Raw genomic sequence first — 13,195 nt, 5'->3', positions numbered from 1 at the left:
TTATATGCAATGACAAATCAAAAGACTTATTGGTTTTGACTCAAAAATAGCAACATTTAAAAGTAATCAATACTAAAACTAGAAGATTTTTAAAGTAAAACATAAAAAATCAGTAGTATAATTCAAAAGTTTGGAAAACACATTAAATGCATCAGTATGACTAGACCATAAAATGAGCAAGTCATCCAGTTAGCTTGAATAGAGCTTCAAATAATTTTGAAAAACACAGTAGAAACAAAATTACTTTCTCAATAGCACAAGCCAAGGTTAGCAATAACAGGGCTACAAACTGTACTCATGGTAAACCATATGCTTTGTCAATAGAATTCTTCAAATGTAAACAAAACAAAAAAATGTATGCTTCAGAACTAACTCCATATACAAACAAATTAGATCAATTTAATTATTCTGAATATAGTGAGATGAATAGAAACTATCCCTAAACCATTCATGGCCAAGATCCTGAGGGATGAGTGTGAATAAATATTTAATTTCAACAGAAACAAAACCAAAATCATTGCTGCACTCACTGTTTCTAAAATATCTAGAAGATGTTAAGAATCAATTAACATTGTGGTAGAAAGAGAAAAAAAAACAAATAATTTGTATTGTCTGGTTCAAAACTTAAATCTCTTCAGAAAAAAAAATAACTTGTTGCTGCTCCTCAAAAGAATTTCCAAGACACACTCGGCCCTATCAAATAATGACAAAGTTCCTGGTACAATGAAGAATTAGTGTCAATATTGTTGAGAAACATCCAGAATGTTTATCCCTTCCATATTTGATTAGCTTTTAAACATTCTGTAAAGTAGAGATTGCTCAATTTAGTAATTTATATTTGTATAATTTCTTATGTAACGAGGAAAGTTAGTTGACTAAACAGTTTCCTGCTGGAGTAGTATGCCCCTCCATGGTAGAAATGGAATAAAAACAATCTAGAAAAGCAAGCCACTTATTGATGTTTGAGAGGCCGGTGGGCAAATTTACACCAAAATTGTTACCACTTGTGGAAGGATTGCCAGAGTGCTTGAATAAGTTGAGCTCTCAGGAATCATATTGAAAGAAGGATCAGTGATATAGATAATTGCTTTAACAATGCAGTCAAACCACTCAGCAACTTGTTGGTAACAAAATTTTCAAAATAATTTTCTACAGGCAATTATTGAACAAATGTGGGAATGACAGATTTGTGTCTTTATACAACTTAAAGTACATTAAAAAAACAAAGTTTAGGTGCATGGACTATTAATTGGAAAAAAGGACAAAGTTAACAATAAGAAAAACAACATTAGACATCCACAGAAAATGTCTTTAAGAACTTTTGTCCTTTAGTATAGATTTTATCAGAAGAAATGAGTACTAAGTTACTTAAAATAATCATGTAAAGATGATTTTAGCAATGATACAACTAAATCAAATGACCAAACATACAAAACAAATCATAACTTTGCTGCTTTCAATGATTAAATACTTTGAATTGACAAAATCATTCAATCCAGGTGGTTTACATTTGTTAAGTCTGAGTTGCCTTATCAGTTGTCTGAATTCTAATTTGTTCTCCCAGTCACCATCTGTTACACTTTTTGAAATCTTTTCTAAAATGAAAAGGCAATATTTTTTACTTTACACAAGCCTTAAAGTGTTTACTTAGAGCATTATCATTATCCTTTTTCTAAATACAATAATTATCCTCAAATATTCACTTCTATATCTTTTTACCCCCCCCCTCTTAAGTATACAATTCATATGGTAAGTTTGCTAGTCCTTTGACCCTTTTCCGCCATCATCTGGATGCAGTCATTCAGGATATTATAAATGAATACAGTCATTACAGAATATAACATATGGTGTGATACATATTTTTGAGAATAAATTCCTAAGACATTCTTAACATACAGTTCAACCTTGAAACATACACCTGACAACTCTTAAAAGTGGAAAGTTAAGCAACATTGTATAGGGAAAACTGAACTATATTTACATAAAAACAAATGTGATTATCTACATTCTACTGTCACTTTATTCTTTCCTTCTCTTCTACCCATTCATAGACTATTTCATGTCCTTTTGAATACCTGTAAACATTTCCTCTTTGCCACCCATTCTTATAGCCCTTTCTGTGGTCTCACAACTCTTTCTGTAAATACAGGCCGAGGGAGTAGTTAATCCCTACAGCCTGCTTCTTGAGCCCCTTTTTAATTTTCTTTTCCTCTCCTGTCTGCTCATTGCATGGCCTCCAGAACTGCATACATTGTCAATGTGTGGTCTAACCAAGCTTTAAAAGACTGAAAACATTAAATTTCGTTTTGGGAGTCTTCACCCCTGTAATGTTCTGTAGCCTGTCACAAAACCAGCTAGATTAAGATGAGAAAGAAGGGTAGCTTTTAATAAATAGCTAGACAGTAAGTAAAGAATACACAGAGCAGATGCAGGGAAACTGTATGATGGGCATGTATATGGGTAGAAATGACAGGACTATCTTTTGCTGATCAATGTTTACTCTAGGTGCAATGATGTAATTTTGACAATAGTAATAAAATAAGGGTATGGGAAATATATAAGTGATCACTCTGAGACATAGATATGTGTATTATGAGAACCTGACTGACTGGACTGTGAGTTATGAGCAGTTTTTGTTGAGCAGTTCTGTTTTAAGGCATGTAGGTTCAGAGTAGTGATGGACCCTGGTTTAATGAAACCCCATAAACTGCTCACCTAGAACAAACAAATGCAGTCCAGCATGCCAAAATAGGCCTATATTTGTCCACTTTGATCTCCTGCTCGACAATGAAGCCAACGCCCTAATCTGTATACCAAATCTACATTCCTTTGTTAAACCTGGTTATATGACATATGCTGTCATTGGCTATGCTGCGGACAGGCAGTATATTTCAGAATCATAGTTTGGAATGCATTGTTCACCCACAACTCCTCCCAGGTACTTCAGACTCTTCTTTTAGTATCTTTGATTAATTTTCCAGCTAGTTGATTAATATCTCCATGGGCAATAGTATTAACTTTCCAGTCCTATGATGCCGATGCTGTTCTTGTGACCCTGACGATTAACTCCCTATCTCTCCTGGCCATTGTAAATGTCATATGCCTTATTGCCACATCTGACCCTCCAGTCGTTCTTGAATTTTCTACTAATAAAGAGGAATCAGTGGCAGTTTTCTGGTTTGGTCCTTCTTGATCTCTCTTCAGAATTGACAGATTTCTTTAATAAACATTTTATCACTTGATCTGCTGTATTGCTACTGGCTTTCTTATGGTTTAGCTTGCCTCCTCTCTAACAGTCTGAGATTTCTTATCCATATTAGCATATTAATACAACTGTTTTTTTATCAGAAATATTTAATAGACTTTTTGTATTTCTTTTTTTGTCATGAGTTCATATTTCAGTTTTTAATTGCTTTGTAAAAGCATTCAGACAATGTTTGTTGAATGGAGCTCTATTGTTTCTCAACTATTTGAGTCAAGTAATTGCTACATATATTTTAAATATTGTTCAGCCACAGTCCACTATGCTAACTCTACATACTTTACTGCACATAACCACTCAGAGGCTTTACGTAAGAGAATGGAGGAAAGGGAAGATCCTTCTTTATTGACTGCCACCAATGAAGGTCTTTCAAAAAACAACCCCCGCCCTAAACATCAAACAATTAATTTCTTGATTATATACATAAGAAAAAACTTCTTTATCACATATGTTGTGCATGTTACCCCAGTTTTGCCTTCCTTTTCCTCTAGACTAAGTATTTATTTCAGATTCGAGTATAAAGACTTGGCATTTTTCCAAACTTGAATGACAAATAGTCATCTCAAGCTCAACACTTCCGGGGTAGTGGTCATGGCTATTCATGCCTCTTTAAGGAATGCCAGCTTTTCAACTTCTACATCCCACCATTATTTAGGTGGTGATAAGGTACAATATATTATCAAAGAAATTGGCATGGTTCTGTATACAAGATTTCTACTTAGGGACCAAGTGTCATTAGCTATGAAGTTATCATATGATGACTTTTTTTTGCATTTTTTTTAGTATATATTATGAGTTATTCACCTACTTCCTTCTTCAACTCAGGCAGTTAGAGCTTTTCCTTCATGATGTACCTTTTCATATACTGTGTATTTTGCAAATATGTTGCACCCATTTAACTTTTCTATTAATCACTTATATTAAGTCACAGCTGAAAAGGGTCAACAGACCAATTCACCCAGTTAACAAATAGAAATCAATCAATCAATCAATGAAATACTTCTCTCCTCCCCCCTTTCCATCATTATGTATGAACATTGACAGCTTGCAACTGGTGTAAAATATCACAGCCTGGTTAATTTAAGCTATGTCCTGTTACTTTACTATAACTCTGACATTGTGGAGTTTGCATTGGCTGCCAATTTAGTTTTATGTTATCTTTAAAGTACTACTGTTAATGTATTTATTTATCTATAAATAACTGCATCCCTCATATCTGAAGGCTCAAAACATTGTGCATATTAAGTTGCAAAGATAAAAAAAGAATAATAATAAAATGATAAACTTATTTTCAGAGAGGGCATCAGGTAGAAAATACAACAAAAGCCTAGCAAGCTTTATGATGGCTGTCGGTAAGTTATTCGGTGGTATTACAAGGGCTGCTAGGCTGAAAGGCATCAAGCCAAAGCTTGACTTTTAACTGTATTGTATTGTATTGTACTGCATTGTATTGTATTGAATTGTATTGCATTGTAACTTCAGTAAGCTGTGTGTGTGTGTGTGTGTGTGTGTGTGTGTGTGTGTGTGTGTGTGTGTGTGTGTGTGTGTGTGTGTGTGTGCATTTATTTTGGACTATAATTCATCACATTGCAATTTTACATTTCAGTTTAGATTTTTAGGCTATTGTATAATCTGCAGGATGCACTATATTTTTATTTTTGGCAACTTTCTATTGGTTTATTGACATAATTGCTAAAGAAACCCTGTATTATATCTGTAGATCAAAGACAAGTTGGATGCCTTGAGTGATGAGAGAGCAAACCTTTATCAGCAGTGGAATATGAAGAATGCCTGGCTGGAGCGTACTCATCGTGAGCAAACCTTCTACCGGGATGTGGAGAATATGGAAAAAATCCTGAACTCACAAGAGGTAAGTGGTTATAACTATATGTTAGAGAAAACTGAACATGGAAAATGAATTAGACTTGATTATCACAAATTGTCACTGACATTCAGAAACATACCTCTCAACTGTACAGATTTTTGCAGAATGTGCAAGTTTTGTCTCATATTTTTTGTCTGTTTTTCATAAAATTGTGGTTTTATGGCAAGTTAGTGGTAAATAATACAAGATTTAAGTTAGAAAATAATGAAAGACATTTGAGATTCAGACTTCATACCAGTCAGAAAATTTATGCTAATGCAAAACCTGTTATTCTATCAATGTTCTAAGTTTGAAAGAGTAATATTTAAAATTGTCCCTATTTTTGGGCCTTTGTACCACTTTTATTTATGGCTTTGTCCAGACTTCATGCTCTAAGAGGTTGAGAGGTATGTTCAGAAATGTTTGAAGACATGTACCATCAGACAATAAGAGCAGATCTGGAGAATAAAAGGTCCTGCCATAACCTGCATGGAATAAATCAAATTATGGCATGAAAGCTGGGCCGCTGCAAAATTAGGAATTTGTTTAGTTTATGGGTCCTTATATTCAATTCAGATAACATTTTTAAACAGACAGACTGTCACTTTATTTGGGGATGGTTTATAAGAGAAAAAAAACAATATATTCTGATATCCCAATTACTTCCTACATGCTTTTTCTCTAGGTCTTTGAGAGAAAAACAAGACTTTCCAAAGCTGTTGATGTTTTCTGGCACACCAACCACTTTTTCTTAAATGCTGTGTGACCATTTTAAAGCTTTCCTTTAATAGCCACACTTTAAAGGACCAATAGAAACAATGTGATGAGACTTTTTTTCTGGTACTGATTTTTCTTTCAGTGGCTAATACATTTTCCCACCCTAAGCACTGACCTGTAACTAAATGAAAACTTAGTTTATGGATTATCTCCATTTCTAAAACATGGGTAACCAGGCTTATACAGCTCTATGGTTGACAAAGATTCATGACTGAAAATGAAGTATCAGCTGTAGCGCAGGAGCAAAAAATAATAAAAAAAGGTAGCAATAGCACTGTACCCCATTAACAGTAACAGCCAGGCTGACTGCAACATGGTTCATTTATTTATGCACTTGTAAAAATAAATTAAATATTGCCACTGTTGAATTGACACCCCAACCCCGTGTGCAAAAATGTGCAAAAATGGGAAAAAGGGGTTGTGGATGGATGGATGGATGGATGGATGGATGGATGGATAGATTCTCACATAAACAAATAAACAAGATATACTTAGAAGTACATCAGAGATTGTTGACAAGCACTTCTTCTTCTTCTTTTGGGTTTTTCTTGGTTAGGGGTCACCACAGCAGATCAACTGTCTGCTCATGATTGGCAGTGAAGTTTTTATGGTGTCGAGTTGCCAGCCCAGTGCCCAGCCTTCCACGAAAGGCACACACATGCACACACTCACTCCTAGGGCCAGTTTAGAGTATCCAATCCACCTACAGCCTAATAAATAAATAAAATAGCATAAAACATGACCTATCAGGGCCTCTTGAATTACTATTTAACTGTAGCCTGAAAACAGGCTTTGTGCCTCATGAATGGAGGAAGGCAACAGTCATCCCTCTGCACAAAGGTGGGCCATCTACAGACTATGGAAACTACAGACCCATAAGTCTCACTAGTCTTATATGTAAATCCATGGAAAGAATTATCATGGAGATGATCAATAGAGAGATATAGTAAACCTCCAGACACTGGACCCAACCCAGTTTGGTTTTGTCAAGGGCAGATCATGCCTACTCAACCTAGTGGACTTCTTTGAGAAGGTCACCAAAGCAATGGATGAGGGCAAAATCATTCACACTGCCTACCTTGACCTGGCCAAGGCATTTGACACAATACCCCACTTGGGCATTGTTGACAAACTCAAGAGTTTAGGTACAAACCCGGATGTCACCCAGTGGATAGCCAACTGGCTCACAGACAGGATCCAGGAAGTTAAGTTAGAACTGGGGGGTCCACCTCTAGAAAGAAGCCAGTCACAAATGGAGTCCCTCGGGGATCAGTCCTTGGACCACTCCTTTTTGGCATTTACTTCTCAGAAGTCGGGCCAATGTCAGTGGTCTGTGGCTGACTAAATTTGCAGATGATTGCAAACTAATAGCTGTCATTGAATCTCACACTGACAAATGTGAGCCAGGAGGGACTGACACAGACAAACAACTGGTGCCAGAGTCATGAACTAAAACTAAATGCCAAGAAATGCATAATAGTATCCTTTGGGAAGTCATCCATCCCTGGTAATTATCACATTGACAACACACCCTTTAGAGTTGACCCAGTAGTCAGAGACTTACGGACATACATAGATAGTAATCTAGTCTTTGATCATCACGTGCCTACAGTGGTGAGAAATCATTCTATGTTGCACAACTTATAAACAAAGTTATGGCATCTAAGTCCAAGGAAGTCATTGTTCCACTGTATTGGCATTCATCAGACCTGTCATTGAGTACAGTGCCCCCTTTGGTATGTACCTAACCAGGCATTTCCAACAACTGGAATGTCCACAGAGGTTCCTCACTAAAAGAATACATGGCGTAAGTAATATGTCCTATGCAGACTGCCTCAAGGCCCTATCCCTGCATTCTGTCTCGTACAGGCTTTTGAGGGGAGATCTATACCTGGCATACAGGGCATTGTTAGACCCCACTCTGATGGACCTCCTGCATATCCACAAAACACACAGCACTAGAATTACCAGTTCTAAAGACATAAACCTTGCCTATGATATAAATAGGACCTGCTGAAAAGATAGGTATGTATCCCAGAGACTAACCCCTCTATGGAACAGGCTCCCCATCCATGTTAAGCAGAGTTCCTCCCTAATCCTATTCAAGTACAACTTGGACAACTGGATTGGAAACTGGAAATTCATCCCTGGTTTGACACCTATGTCTTTAATGCAAACAGATAACCTGCAAATAGTTCATCTCCCAGGCCCATGCTAACACTTATCAAGGATATCAGAACTTGTCAGAGATTTGGGATGCATGGCTAGGCTTAAAAAGGCCCCTGAGGTCATTAGTCTAGTAAATACCTATGAACCTATGAAAATGACTCTATAATGATATATACTGGATAACACTGGATTCATATAAGCCCTGTTAGACAAACACTAGTGGAGGGAATTTATAAGTTTGCAGTCACTTTGCAGATTACGAATATTAAGTTAAGTTTTGAGGAAAAAAAACTGCCTCACTTGCTTAAATTAAGAAAGTAATTGATTCCAAGGCTAATTCTGGGAACCACCAACATCCCCTTGTCTGGTGACCTTATACTAAGGGTTAAGAACAATGTTAGTTAGTCTAAAGGCCACTGATATTTTTCCAAGGTCACCAAAGGTGACTAGACAAGACTTGTTCTCATTCTGAAGGGTCCAGAAAGATGGATTCAGATTAATTCAGGCAACAATGCACCTCAATATAGGCAATTGATAAAACACTGTTTTTCAGAGTACATTTCTGTTGTTTTGAGACAGAATCCCATGACAATAACAGTATTGCAGGTAAGAATACAGATGATAGATAAAATTAATTTATTACAGAGACTTATCGGTCCCAGAAATACTATTAGATGACCAAGTCAAATAAAGGATTACTTTTGATTTTTTTAAAAGTTTTTGGATGCATACCGGTTATCTACTGGGGTGGCACAGTGGTGTAGCAGATAGCAGTGTTGCCTCACAGCAATAGGTTCCCCAGTTTGATTCTTGACTAGGGTGTTTTCTTTGTGGAGTCTGCATGTCCTCCCTGTGTTCACTTGGGTTTCCTCAGGGTGCTCCAGTTTCACTCCAAAGACATGCATTAGGTGAATTGGACACTCTAAATTGGCCATAGGTATGAGTGTGGGTGTGAGTGTGTGGTGTGGATGAACTACTGTGGCAGGGCTAGCCACCCAGTGGTGTAAACCTTGGCTATAGATGATTGTCACTGTTGAAGTGACACCCCAACCTCATGGGTAAAAAATGGGAAAAAGGGGTTGTGGGTGGATGGATGGATGGATGGATGGATAGATGGGCCAGTTATCTGCTATGGAGAGTTAGTTAACATTGAAATTAATTTCAAAGAAAGATTGAATACTGAAACTGATTACAGGCCATACACCAGAAGGGAAATGCTAAATATTTATTGTAAGTTAACACCATTACCATGATGAATGCATTGAAAATACCGTAAGTACTCCTACTTTCCCTAAGTATATATCCCATGGGCCTCCACTACAGAAGGTTTAAGGTATTATATAGTGACGACTCTTGGTTGCTGGGTTTTTCTTCCCGTGCTTACTGATTGGTTTGCTTACATGACCTTTTCACCCTTTAGTTTGTAAATATGAGAATGTACTATAAAGACACCACATTCTCATGATTATGAGAACATACTTTAAACTGGCCACATTTCCCTTGTTATGTGAGCAACCTCTAAACTGGCCACATTTTCTGACTGAGACAATATGGTAAGCTGGCCACATTCATCTGCATGATCTACAGCAACAAATGCTTCACATTCATGGAAACTGCTTATCATACTATTTATCCATAGCTTTCAATACCTGTCCTCGCCCCATTCTTAGGGGGGAATTATACCTATATATATATATATATATATATATATATATATATATATATATATATATGGATCTACTTCTTCTTATCGAATGCGCAGTTCTCCAAATGGTAGTTCGCTGACTACAGTTTGTTGAAAGTGTAGTATTCCAAAGGATCAGTTTGTTGAGTGTCATGTCAGAGAAACAGTTAAAAGTAATCTGGTGGTGGGAGATGTTCGGGTACAAGTATAAAGTTTCTATGTGCCTTCTCGTATATTGTATTAGTTTTGTGACATGGCAGATTTCATAGTAGGTGTACAAATATTCAGGAAGTGTAAAATTATTGTCACAGCACTAGTGGCTTTAATTGGAGATCATACTACAGTAAGGATTGGGAAATCTACCCTTGTTTTCACAGTAGTGAGATCTTGAAGTTGCTATATATAATTTGTAGGGGGTGTGGGAGGCACAGGGGGGGGGTATCTCCCCCTGCAAAAACAGTAGACAATGTGTGTTTGTGTTTTTTTTTTAAGTATCATGTCTTTGAGCCTAGAAGGTAGCCTAGAATGAGTAACATTTTAGTCTACTTTGTGATTTATGATGTTTGCTAATTTAAGTTCTGGTGATATGTGTTTTTGTGGGATATTCAAAATACTGGAATTGTTAAACTGCCATCCGGAGAACTGTGCATTCAATAAGAAGTAGACCCATATGTATATATCTATTTATATTTTTTACCAAGCATAATAGACTATACTTCTAATACTTTTTTATATACTGATTGTTATATTTAATTGACATTTTTTTTAATTTTCTTATTACATCACTGGTGTCTTTTCATGTTTTATTGTATTGCATGTATTCCACTGTCATATTGTATGTATATATGATTTTCTCTAATTACATATATACTGCTGTTTTATTTGATGTTATCTAACTCTCTGGAGCTTTTATCCCTAGGCCTCTGCTGAAAATGGGTATTTATTAGCCAGTTGGACTTTCCTGGTAAACAAATGTCAATAAAATAAAATACTAAATAAATTCTTCTTATTCTGCGAACAATCCTGTAAGCTGGTCACATTCCCCTGATTGTGTGAACATCCTGTAAGCTGTCCACATTCCCCTGACTGTGTGAACATTCTGTACTTTGGCCACATTCACCTGATTTTGTGAACATCTTGTAAGCTGGCCACATTCCCCTGACTGTGTGAACATGCTGTATGTTGGCCACATTCGCCTGATGGTGTGAACATCTTGTAAGTTGGCCACATTCCTCTGACTGTGCGAACATGGTGTATGTTGGCCACATTCGCTTGATTATGTGAACATGTTGTAAGCTGGCTACATTTCCCTGATTGTGAAAACATGGTATAAACTGCTTACATTCTCCTGATTGTGTGAAGAAATGCTGTAAGATGGCCACATTCCCCTGATTGTATGAAGATGCTGTAAGATGGCCACATTCCTCTGATTGTGTGAAGATGCTGTAAACCAGGTTATACCTCATACCAAGCTTTTCGGCCCCAAAACTTGGACCGAACCACAAAAGGAGGGGGAGTATCAATATTCGTCAAAGATACCCACACCTCCAGGTTGGTGGCACAGCACGAAGCATCAGAGACTATCCATGTGCAACTAACTGTGGGTAAAACTGCCTTCCAGTTTATAGCCTGCTACAGACCACCCTCCCAAACACAGGAACCCCACTTGGCCTTCCTGAGAATACTGGAAAGTATGAAGGTCTCTCCAAACACCATTATATTGGGCAACTTCAACTACCCAAACATAGACTGGGAGCATTACTCTAGCTCCAACACCCTAGCCCAAAGGTTCCTAGAATTTATAAACTCAAATGCTATGGAACAACTTGTTACCACTCCCACAAGAGGGGAAAACATACTGGACCTGCTCATCACCAACATGGGGACACTATGCTCCAGACCAGAAGTGTATCCCTCACTGGTAAGATCAGACCATAAACTAATCTCACTGGATATTCACATCCCAACCCCACCCCCTGCCCAGAAAACCACAGTGAAAAACTTCTCTAAAGCAAATTTCACACGCCTCAAAACCGGTGAAATCCTTCAAAGCCCCGGGCCTGTGGAAAATCTGGCCCAGACCGCAGAATCCTTTATAAACGCATTCTATGAACACCTTCAGGAATGCATGGATCATGCAATCCCAAATAAAACCAAGACCCAATCCCCAAAGGCAGGCGTCCTGTCTGGTGGACCCCAGCCATAAACAAACTATACAATAGAAGGAGGAAGCTACTACATGATAGAGCAAAATCCCAAAAAAGGAAGGCATCTCTGATCAGTATTAGCAAAAAACTATGGGCACTCATAAAATCGTCTAAGGCCAGCTTCGAGAGAAAAATTGCACAGGACACTAAGGATAATCACAAGGCTTTCTTTAGTTATGTTAGGAACCTGGGTGGGAATTCCCAGATATGCTCAGAATTAGTCCAAAATGACAAAAAATACACCGAGCCCACAGACATTGCCAACATCCTAGCTGACAGGTTCAGTGCAAACTCCCCCCCCTCACCCCACCAAAAGGGCAAATATCTATCCCAACAGAGTGCTGCCCCCATGACATCTTAGATGCTCAGGTAAGAGCCGCCCTCTCCAAAGCAAAAAACACAGCATCAATGGGACCAGATGGTGTCCCGGGCTGCGTCCTACATGAACTCCAAGAAGATCTAAACCCAAACATAAAACTACTGTTCAGTCTTAGCGTTACTACAGGATATGTACCCAAAGAGTGGCGTACAGCAACAGTGGTCCCTCTCCACAAAGGTGGTGCCTCAATGGATACTGGAAACTATCGCCCCATAAGCCTGACTAGCTTGGTCTGCAAAGCTATGGAAAGGATCATCATGGACCTCATAAATAAAGACATTGGGGACCTACAGACACTGGATCCTACCCAGTTTGGCTTTGTTAAGGGCATATCCTGCCTCTTAAACCTGGTCAATTTCTTTGAAACAGTCACCAAGGCCATTGACGAGGGGAAGGTGGTCCACACAGCCTACCTGGACCTCGCAAAAGCCTTTGATACAATACCCCACTCGGGCATTATAGATAAGCTCACCAGATTAAATATAAACCCCTATGTCACTAGATGGGTTGCAAACTGGCTCAAGGACAGAACCCACATGGTTAGAATTGCTGGAGCCATGTCAGACTCCAAACCAGTTACAAGTGGCATCCCACAAGGCTCAGTCCTGGGACCTCTCTTGTTCGGTATATATTTCTCGGTGGTACAGGCCAACATGGAAGGACTGTGGCTGACCAAGTTCGCAGATGACTGCAAACTGGGCGCCATAATCAACTTTCCCGCCGACACAAGCATCCTCCAAAAGGACCTCATAGAAACAGACAACTGGTGCCACAGCCATGGCCTCAAGCTAAACGCCAAAAAGTGTATAGTCATCCCCTTTGGCAAAAACAAAGTGCCCACAAATTACCACAT

The 13,195-nt window shown here is 38.1% G+C and overlaps 1 protein-coding gene across 1 annotated transcript in view; it reads left to right on the top strand.

The window, feature by feature from the left end:
- The window catches only part of SPTBN5 (spectrin beta, non-erythrocytic 5), a 1,783,454-nt gene that overhangs the window by 789,743 nt on the left and 980,516 nt on the right, over positions 1-13,195 (top strand). Inside the window, exon 35 of the mRNA XM_044073536.1 lies at positions 4,983-5,132. Coding sequence (XP_043929471.1) covers positions 4,983-5,132 — 150 coding nt within the window. The remainder of the gene's footprint in view (positions 1-4,982; positions 5,133-13,195) is intronic.

Source organism: Protopterus annectens, chromosome 6.part0 (genome assembly GCF_019279795.1).
Source record: "Protopterus annectens isolate FY-2018-M chromosome 6.part0, PAN1.0, whole genome shotgun sequence".
Lineage (NCBI taxonomy): Eukaryota > Metazoa > Chordata > Ceratodontiformes > Protopteridae > Protopterus > Protopterus annectens.
Note: the sequence above shows the minus strand (reverse complement) of the source record. Positions and strands in the feature narration are given on the sequence as shown.